The 10769-nt window shown below is 41.1% G+C and overlaps 1 protein-coding gene across 1 annotated transcript in view; it reads left to right on the top strand.

Moving 5' to 3' along the window:
- The first annotated feature begins 2287 nt into the window (after positions 1-2287).
- The window catches only part of fam171a1 (family with sequence similarity 171 member A1), a 25173-nt gene continuing 16691 nt past the window's right edge, over positions 2288-10769 (top strand). Inside the window, exons 1-2 of the mRNA XM_020607165.1 lie at positions 2288-2775; positions 10645-10769. The exon at positions 10645-10769 is cut by the window's right edge and continues 91 nt beyond it. Coding sequence (XP_020462821.1) covers positions 2610-2775; positions 10645-10769 — 291 coding nt within the window. The 5' untranslated portion in view covers positions 2288-2609. The remainder of the gene's footprint in view (positions 2776-10644) is intronic.

Here is a 10769-nt window from a genome sequence, read left to right on the forward strand (position 1 = left end):
CGCCCTATTGCCGGCCGGGATTGGCTCCCCCCGTGATCCCGTTCAGGGATTAAGCGGTAGAAAATGAATGAATGTTCCTCTGTCATATAGCACTTCTTGTCAGCACATACAGATTCATAATGACATATGCAACTCAAATTCACCAGCAGATGCCACTGTCCACTAAAATACCAGTGGTGTGCCACCTTTAAGTGTCACATGTTGATTCTTATTGGCTTATTATGCTACTTTGACTTTTGCCACTTCTCAATCTCTGCATCATTTTCAATTCCAGGTTACATAAATAGTGTGTTGCGTTAATATTTAAGGATGGCCACGGTGCCTTCTGTTATTACTAGCATGGCTCTTCTCATATAGGTACTTCCTGATTACTACTTCAACTGTGTTTCTGCTTTATCTTCAGCCACCTACTGATGCTCCTGTACCTGCTCCAATCTTTGTGAAGTCTCACAGTCTGATTTCTTAATTGTTCAGGCCATTCTACAACTTAGGCCAAAACTGGAAAAGCTTATTATATGCTTCCCTTGTCTCACCATACAATCTACATTCTGTATTTCCAGTGAAAGTATATATTCAAATAAAAGAAGCAGTACACAAATGTAAAAGCACTTCATTACAAGTAAAAATCTTGGATATAAAGCAGGTCCTGCATTAACAATTCAAGGGGCAAAATATTTCTGCAAGCTCTTCAAACGTGAACTTACTCATGTTGTAGAAAAAAGGCCCATGAGTATTTATACTGTAGCTGGCTGAAATGGAGCTTTTTTCTGTAGCTTTATCATATGCTAAGAGCTTAAATGTTCTGTGTGTAAAGTTTTGAACTGCAAAGTAATTATAGCTAGCAAGGAATATTTTTCACTACAAGTAGAATGTTTCACTGTTCATTTATGATGGTTAACAGTAAACAAAGCATACTGCATTCTTGCACTGATTCTTTCAAATCCATGTAGTCACAGCTATTGAATGACACTGGTTCAAGCATCACAAATTAATCATTCATGACTCCCAGTAAGCATATTATATTTATATTGTTTGTTTGTTTATTTATAACAGTTACAAAAGTAACAAATAAAGACAATCAAATATGCAGTTTGTTATGTAGCAGTATGTCAGGTTTGCCTGGCTGCACTTGCCTCTCTCTTCTAGCCCCTGATTCCTCATCATTTACACCTGCTCCTCACTCCTTGATTATCACCAGCTGCACTTCATTAGTTTGTCCTTTACTTATACCCGGCTCACCTATCACTCCCTTGCCAGTTTGTTCACGTTCTCAGGCCCTCTCCTTGTCTCTCTATTTGGATTATTATTTGTTTGTTGTTTTTTTCTCCAGAATTCTAGTCCCCATATTATTTTTGTTTCCTGGTGTTTCTCGTTATGCTTCTCCGTTTATAGTCTGCTCTTTTTCCCTGCACGGACTGCTATTTCCTCTGGACCTTGTCACATTTGTCCGTTTACAGTCTGCTCTTTTTCCCTGCACAGACTGCTGTTTCCTCTGGACCTTGTCACATTTCAACCCTTCCAGACAGGTCGATGCACAGTCACCAGTTGTCTCCATCTCATCACCTCTCTGCCTTTGTTTCTTCAGTAGCCACCATCACCCACCGACCAGCCCAGGAGTGACCTCGTGACGCAGCTCAGCCCTCCTCATTCCTCTACTCCTGCTGCTGGTCGACACCCGGTTCCCCCCTTCATCATCTTCTACTGACTTATTTTTTTTTATCACTGTATTGCACTGTATTATAATAAATCACTGCTTGCACTGAAGTCGGCTACCTGGGTCCGCCTCTCTTTCCATAACAGCCACTGACAGGCTGCCCTTACATTGCTTATTAAATAGAACAAATGTGGATGAATGTCAGATTGCCAGCATAGAGTAGTTCCAGATGGACAGAAATACCTGCAAGTTCTGAGATTCAATGATCATTTCACCATAAAGATTTTTTACTGTGTGAATCCAAAAGGCATCTCAATTACTGCATACATATCCCACTTTTGTACTGAATTAACCTTTTTTAAGCCGTTAGTCAACAAAGACTATGCAGACCCATAATTTCTCCTCTTGAAGTATCATGTGAATGTATAATGCATGTTTTTATTTCTGACTATTTCACAATTTTCATCCAGCATATGTACTGTACAGTATATTTCAGTAAGTGGTGTGAATTTATTGTACCTTTACTTTGATTGATTTTGGACTTGTGTGATTACCTGTACTCTATTTTGCCATTTGTGTGGCTCTATAATTTAGAGTTTCGCACATTGAAGCTCAGGTGGTGAAAAATGACCCAACAAGAACACCTTTATATATGATCTGGGCGGCAGGTGGCGCTGGAGCTCTGTAGATGGCAGCGGTGCTGCGTGTGGAAGAAGACGCCTGTTGGATGTGGGGCAGGAGGTTCAGATGAACGGGGCCGCCTTCCTCCCTGACCCTGGCGGAAAACCGAGCGAGTGGTAAAAGGGCTGGGGATGCACAATGAGACAGAAGAAACGCCGCTTTCCTGGCAAAAAAAATCAGGAATGCAGGTGCTGCTAAACATGTATTGCCGCCTCCTTTGCGGAGTAAACCTTGCGTACGCCGATGTGTCCGGTCAGTGAGTTTGTAAAAGCAAATGATTTGGTTTCTACTTTGTTTTATAACGTTTGCGTTGGCACACACATCTGCAATGATGCGGGCTGTGGACTGGAGCAGGACCGCTGCGATTCTGCTCTGCCTTTTGGCGGTTCTTGTCTCAAAAGCTGGCAGCAAAACACTACCGGAGGACACAGCTACACAAGGTAAAAGCTTATTTAACGTTGTTTTGTCCAAGAAAATGACTCGTTTAGTCGGCTACATCGGGGGCTAATGCCGCCGTTAGCCAGCTCGGATGCTGATGTGACCTAAAGTTAGCTAACGTTAGCAAGTTAGCTGGTGTCAGAATGGCAGCAAGGAAACTTTAGCTTCTCTGAAATGTTTCTGAGACCACCAGATTTTCTGTGCGTGGATAAAACCACATGTGAAGTAACTTTATTTCAGGCTGTTGCATTAAAATGTGTCGCTAGTGACTGAAAACATGGCCTCATATTGTCCAGTGTAACTAAGCAGATTTGGTCCAGCTGCTGTGATTTATCATTTTTAGCTTCGATAAGTTTCAGAAAACTCTTTATATCTATTTGTAACTGTGTGAGGGGGCGGATGTAACGTTATAGCTCTTCTAGCCTGCAAAGTTTTTATCAAGGAGGGCGTCTGTTCTGTATATTTGATGTCTTTAAGTCGTGGTTCAGGCCACCTTCCTCTTGTGTCCCACATAAAGTAGTTAAATATCAACAGGCCTGCAGCAAATTATTATTTTGATTAATGTAAATATTTAACTTGGAATAAAAAATTATTAATGATAAAAAAAAAACATTAGTTGCAGCCCTAATACTAAGCATGCATACTGTAGTAATTACAGGCCTATTGATTTTAGTCTGAATTAAAGTGAGAAGATAAGGAGGTTGCAATAGAAGGTTGGGTACAGAAATTAACTTTCCTCATTCAGTTTTTCAAGCAGAGCTATTTCACAGGGTGTCCTGACATCACAGCAGCAAACACATGCAAAGTTTGAAAGCCAGCCTGAATCACAGTCATCTCTTGGCATCTTATTCAGTCACTAACTTCAAAACTGCTTTGCCATAATATCTACTAAAGTGTAGCCACATCTGTTCTATGCACGCATCACTCTCATTTGTGTTTTCTTACATTTTTGGCCAACCTGCATTTGATCTTCATGCTACAGCAGTGTTTACGGCAGGAGTTTACACCAACTGTCATTGTAAATCAGCCAGAGTTGGACAAATACAACACATGGTACTTTTTGTTTCTATTAATTGTCAAGCTAATACCAAATGGTTTATAGTTTTATGACTGGTTTAGCAGTGTTTGAAGTAGTTCTGCTTTCAGGCTTGTCGCCAGAGATGGAAATCCACAGAAATCACAACAAAAAAGTTCTGTTTAAGATAAAATAAAAAGATAGAAGTGCCTTGATAATTCACAAGATTACAATCCTCTGAAGCCTGTTCTGGCCTCTGTTAGCTCTCAGTTTTCACTCTTTCTGTGGTGTTCACTTTGCCTCAGAATGACCTTTGATTACTCAGGGGGGGCATGTGTTCAGGTCGATACTGAGGATTTCTCCTGTTCAGTTCAGCAGACAATGTGGATGAGTGGAGCCAGCCAGACAGTCCACCCGCTGATATAGATCTCACTCACATTACCGCTGCCCATAATAGGCATTGCATTTTAAATAAGCAAACATTCACGGAAGCTAGGCTGCTGGGAAGTGGACCAGTCACATCATATTGTCACCAGCTAGCCAAGCTTAAGTAGCAGAGGATACACCAGGTCATAAGAAAGTGCTGCATTTAGGGACAGGTCAGCTCACTCCTCAGCCAAAGAGCAAGAAGAGTAAGTTCATTTGCTGCTCTTCAGCTTCATGATCTAACCTAATTACTGTGTCCCCTGCTGAGTCAGTAGGATTGACTGTTCCTATCTAATCTTGCATTTAATCCAGATGAGGTAAAGTAGCAGGCTGAACACCTACTGATAGCCTGGTTCTTGTAATGGCAGAGCTTTAGTTCAACACATGTATATTCTTTTATTTTTCTAATCCGTGCCTTATTGTGCTTCTGCACTTGTGTGTTTCATGCTACGACATGTTGAGGAGTTGTTTTGGCATTTTTCATGTCTTTTGTTACTGTTGGTGATTCATACTTATCTTTTTTCCAAGATCGTCACACCGAAAATCAGATGTTTGTATTTATCTGAATGGTAAACAAACTGCTTCAGCAATAGTGTTTTCTTTTGCTGTGGTCAAACAAGTTATTAAACCCAGAAACACACATGACAGGCTGTTGGCGCTTAAGGTTATAAAGGCATGCATGGTGTAGTTGTTTCATGCTGGACTGGTTTGCTTTGTGTTTGTAGTGATCTGGTGATGAATTTGTTTGCCCAACAGCAGGGGTGAATGAATCTGTCTTTGAATAATATCATGCTATTCAAGAGATTTTTACACGAACAATAATCAAACTACTATGTTAAAGTAAAAAAAAGTTGCTATAAATTTTATTTGTTTATTTGTGTGTTAGTGTTTTGGGTGTTTAAGGCTGTGCCAGTGTATTTTGTCTGCACTCTTATCACAGGATTTCTAACTCTTCTCGTACTCAAAAGCGTGTTTCTGCATGAGATGGTGAAATTGTTTGTGTAATGCTTTATTTTAGGAGTCCCCTATGTTCCAGCTAATTTCCTGCAAACTTTATTCACTATTGCCTAAAAAATTTGCTGATATTTAGCTGTAAATAACTAGGATGCTTATAAGAAAGGCTAACTGACAAGAATTAAATTAGATTAGAAAATGTAACGCACTGAGTCACTTTAGTCCACGTCCAATTTGTAGAAATTAGGAAGAAATATATTGGAGCTATATATACTTTGCTCTGTTCACATGTTAATTCAGTATCTCTGATATTTGCTATGACAAAACAAGACATTTGAAAACTATGACAAAAAACAAACAAACAAAATCTAGCCTGAATGTTACTGTAGTAACCAAACCACAAAGCGAAGCTGCCCATTTCTTTTTGAAACTAACTCCCCCAAAATGGAGCTGGTATCAGATTTGTTGCCAAGTAATTGCAAAAATGTTTTAGAATTCATTAGTATATTAAGTATTTTTCCCAGTTAAATTACTATTCTGTGGTTCTAATGTCTTATGAGGCTTTGCTACTTTTTTTTGTCTAACAAAATTGACAACCACTAAGGCTAAGAAATGAAGCCAGTGCGGAAGTGTTAAAACTGGAATTTCCTTGAACGGCCACTTGAAACTGGCTCCAAAAGGACGTCGAACCCCATGGATTCCCATGTTAAAATGCCTGACTTTACAGCAGTTTTCAACCTGGTACAAACAACACTTTTAGTCTCTCTAGCTAATTTCCCCTGCCATGACAACTGCACGGAGGGTGAATTCTTATATAAGTCACCCGTTTAAATTATATTGAGGCTCAAAGTTGTGTATAATTAAGGGCTTGCTGCTAACTGTCTAACAAGCTCCACCTCTTTGCCCATTTTTGCATTAGCCTGAGTTAGGCGGAGTGATGTACTACCAGGATGGCAACGACCAGACATGAGCTTCAAAACTGCTCCTCAGAAAACCAATGAGTGTCATCATGGAGGGTTCAACCATCTTTTATATACAGTCAGTGGTGGTAGAAAACTGAATATTCTTGCATTTCAAACTATTGACAGGCCAAGAAAGATATTTGAAAATGTCACTCTGGGCTGTATGAAGAGGTGATGGGCTTTTTTCACAATTTAGTAGAAGCCACACTTAACTGATAGCTGAGAAAAGATTTACAAGTAATAAAAAAATATTAGCTGCAGCCATACATGAGTTGAATCATTGCATTACAAGTTATACCAATACTATCATATGGTATTGTGACATAATTTAAATCATATATCAAGTAAAAACAAAACTGTTGCCTGTTGCGGCTTCATAGACGTGAAAATAATTTGTCAGTAAAAACTGAATGAGTTTTTTCCACAGGCATCACTTCCAGTAACTTGTGACAAGTCACTGTTTCTAATGGACAGCGACTGTTAACTTGGCTGCAACTATAATAAAAATGTTGTGTACAAGCAAGTTTTCCTCTCAGCCTCATGTGCAGAGAGCATCTGCTTCCCTCTTCTTTGTTTGGAAGAAGACCAAACCCCCTCTCACACCCTGTGGAGGCCAGCCATACCAAGCATTTCCAGTTTATCACACCTCACTTTTACAGAGCAGAAGTGCTTTACCTCTGTGTAACTGCAGTTTAATACATCAAACATGCATTAATTCAAGCTGTAGTGTGGCTGAAAACACACACACTGATTCTGTCCTCACTCCTTTCTCCTTGCACGTTTCTTTTTCTAGTTGAATACAAACACACACAAGCACCCTGCTGGTTTGGCTGCATTTGCCTGAGATAATTGGTCTGAGTTGGTCAGGCATAACTCTTTGATGCCTTTGTCCTTCATATGGTACTCCGTACGCACACAGATGAGGGGCATTTATGGAGATACTGGTGTAGCTGCAGCATTAAAGTCTTGGTCCATTATTCATTCTCTCCTGTGTGTCAGAGCAGAGAGGAGGCTCCTAGCTTGTTTAACAGTGATGTCACCACAGTACTGATTTATTGGATGAGGGCTGGGAGAGGACTGTTGCATTTGTGTGTGCTTGCATGTCAGTCTGGAGTCTCCCAGGGGAGTTCTTTTAAAGTGAGTGCAGCTGGTACCCCTAACACCATATCAGTGGGAGTGGGAGAGGAAGTGAGCGGGGTGTTTCTGGTGAGGGGAAATCCACCCTTCTTTTTTGTTTTCCAGTGCAAATGTCGGAGCAGATCTTCACAGCAGACCTCTCATGGTAATGATGTGTTTGGTTTGAGAGTGACACATTGCTCTGCCAAAGCTCACCGCAAAACCTCATACAACTTCTGCCTGTTCAAAGGTATCATTTGGTGCACAGCTCTGTTGTTAGGTGGGGCCTGCACTCAGGCTGAACTCTTACCAGATATTGTGGTATCTCGCTGACCGCAGGATCTCTGAGTGGGGGGGAGAGGGTTAGTCTAGCCAGGGATGTATGTGTTAGCATGTGTGTTATGGTGGGTGTGGTTACAAGAAAGAGTTGTGTTGAAATTCAGTGGCTGTGAGTATGGGGGAGGTGGGAAGAGGAACCCTTTCAGCCTTAATTGAAAGGTCACTGTGAGTTGGACAGCACCCACACTGTCATGTGTAGGATAGTCCAGAAACAGTGCGTATTTTTATGTTTTTAAGCTATACTGGTTATTTGCTTTTATCACATCTTTTGGATAAAAATGGTCTTTTGTTTGTTTTTCAGCTTGTGATATAATAAACCTCACGGTGTTTGATGCTGCCTCTTTCTGTACAATACTACTGTAAGCTCTGCAGGATGGTAAATAGATGTTTGTGTTCCTGCAAGCCTCGTTATTATCTGGTTGTGTCCCTAACGGCGCCGTGGAAGATTACAGTTCCCACGTGTGAAAGGAAGCCCCTTTACACTGTGATTTTGGGCTGTTCCCGACAAAAGCTCACTGTTAGCGAGAAAAAAACCCTTGACGGGACCAAATTCTCACAACCCATGCAATCAGAATATAACATGAAATGACACACAATACACTGGCAGGCTAGTGTGAACATATCTGAAACTCACTTTGCAAAATAAGCATTTTAAGTTGCACTCATTTACCGTATGTATTTCTGGCCACATTTTGCTTTTGTTTTTTTTTTTTGTTTTTTTTGGTGCATGGTAGCACCAACAGTACTGCCAATGGCTGCTTAATGTTTTGTTACATTTTCAAGGCATGAGAGCAGCACAGGTTGATGTTGCAAGTGGATAATACACTGACTGGTTACATTAATAGTCACACTTGTACAATTGTATGCAATTCAACGCAACACTTCTATCTTAAAATCTGTGTTTATGAAGCTCACAACCCTCTCATGTATGTAGCTGGGGAGGAGAGAAATATAGAGACACCTCTAAATATAACATAATCCAGTACAACACCACCTTTAACTATGACATATAATTAAATGTATACATTTTTGACAATTTCACAAAAAACAACCTTTTTGAGCTTCATAAACACAGATATTAAGGAGGAAGCATTGTACTGAAGTGTATACACTTGTACAGGTGCAACTATTAATGTGGCTGGGCTGTGTATGTTAGTGCAGCAACATTTATCAGAAAGAATTGAAAGCTATTGGTTCATAGTTGCTTTGTTATTTTTCCAGGAAAATCATTTGATGGCCCAAGTTTCTGAGAAGTGTCAATTTACAGCTTTTCCTCATTACATTATGGTGCAGTAAAAAGAACATCTTTGGGTTTTGTACTGCTGGTGGGACAAAACATTTGAAGACCTATAGGGACCTACGCTCGGATCCTATTTGGTCGACTTCAGTTCGGCATTTAACACCATCATTCCAGACATCCTCTACTCCAAACTTACCCAGCTCACTGTGCCTGCCCCCATCTGTCAGTGGATCACCAGCTTTCTGACGGGCAGAAGCAGCAGGTGAGACTGGGGAAAACCACATCCAGCACCTGGACTATCAGCACAGGTGCCCCCCAGGGATGTGTGCTCTACCCACTGTTGTTCTCCCTCTATACCAATGACTGCACCTCAGCAGACCCTTCTGTAAAAATACTAAAGTTTGCAGACGACACAACAGTCATCAGATTCATTCAAGACGGTGACAAGTCGGCCTACAGGCGGGAGGTTGAACAGCTGGCCCTGTGGTGTGGTCGTAACAACCTAGAGCTGAACACACAGAAGACAGTGGAGATGATAGGGTGGGGGAGTTCCTCCTAAAATCCACTATTGCTGCTTACTATACTCAGCAGCTCTGTTTCAGTAATGGAGTCCTACAAGTTCCTGGGCTTCACAATCTCTCGGGACTTGAAGTAGACGACCAATATCAGCACCATCATCAAGAAGGCACAGCAGAGATTTATTTCCTGTGTCAGCTCAGGAAGTTCAACCTGCCTCAGGAGCTGCTGATTCATTTTTATAGGGAAATCATCAAGTCTGTTCTCTGCTTTTCCATCACTGGTTTGGCTCAGCAACCAAATAGGACAGGAACAGATTCCAGCAGACAGTCAGGACTGCAGAGAAAATCATCGGTGCCAGTCTGCCCTCCATGGAGGACCTGTACACCTTGAAGGTCAAAAGGAGGTGGAGAAGATTTCTGCTGTCCCCTCACACCCTGGATTCAATCTCTTTGAACTCCTCCCCTCCGGACGCCGCTACAGGTCACTATGCACCAAGACAAACAGGCACAAAGACAGTTTCTTCCCCCAGGCTATTGCACACATGAAAAGCTAGTCCATGCTGCTCTTTTAACTTGTATATATGTTTTGTATATATTTATTCTGTTATTTATTTTGTTTTTATGTTGTGCACATCGGGGGGCCATTATTGCCAAGTATTTAAAAAATACTCCAGCTCAAAGTTTATGCTTATGCTTATGAAGATGTCACCTTTGAGCTTGGGAAACAGAGACCAAGCCAGTGACTGATTGATTAATTGGAAAAATGCTTATTCTGCATTAATTTCTCATCAGACTAATTGTTAGGTGAAGCCTTAAACATGCAATGACCTTGTAAGATTGTCATTGGTCTGTAATGGTCTTGAACGTGAGTCTTTTTTCAGTCAGCAGGGAATTTGTGTTCAATTTTTATATTCCTCTACATTACAGAAGGTGTTTATATGTGCAGTTGTTTTCCACTGTGGTCCAAGGCTTCTTTGAGAGAGGAAAATGGTTCATTGTTTCAGAGGGGAAGTGCCATTGGCGAGTGTCCAGGAAATGGTCTGACGGCTGTCTGTTTGTGATTGGCCGAGATGTGGAATGCCGTCTCTGTGGACTGGAAACAAAGGGCCTGGCACTGAAACCAAACCTGGTTAAAGAGATGACAGTATTTCAGACAGCTGTAATTATACCATCACTTTGTATTATGTCTGTATATCACTCTTCATTGTTGTTATTCAGTTGCAGTTTTTTTTATCTCTTCACACCAACACAAACACACACTGTCCACACACGACTCAGTTAAGTGCCCTGTTTGTTCACAGAGGTGACTTTGAAGGTTCACCTGAGTGATGCCAACACTCACCAGCCCCTGGGAGGAGGCACCATACAGCTCTTCACCAATCACACTTCAGTAACTACGGAAACCTCATTAGCTGATGGCAACAAC

The sequence above is a fragment of the Monopterus albus genome, unplaced genomic scaffold (genome assembly GCF_001952655.1).
Source record: "Monopterus albus unplaced genomic scaffold, M_albus_1.0 scaffold84.1, whole genome shotgun sequence".
In the NCBI taxonomy this organism is placed as follows: Eukaryota; Metazoa; Chordata; class Actinopteri; order Synbranchiformes; family Synbranchidae; genus Monopterus; species Monopterus albus.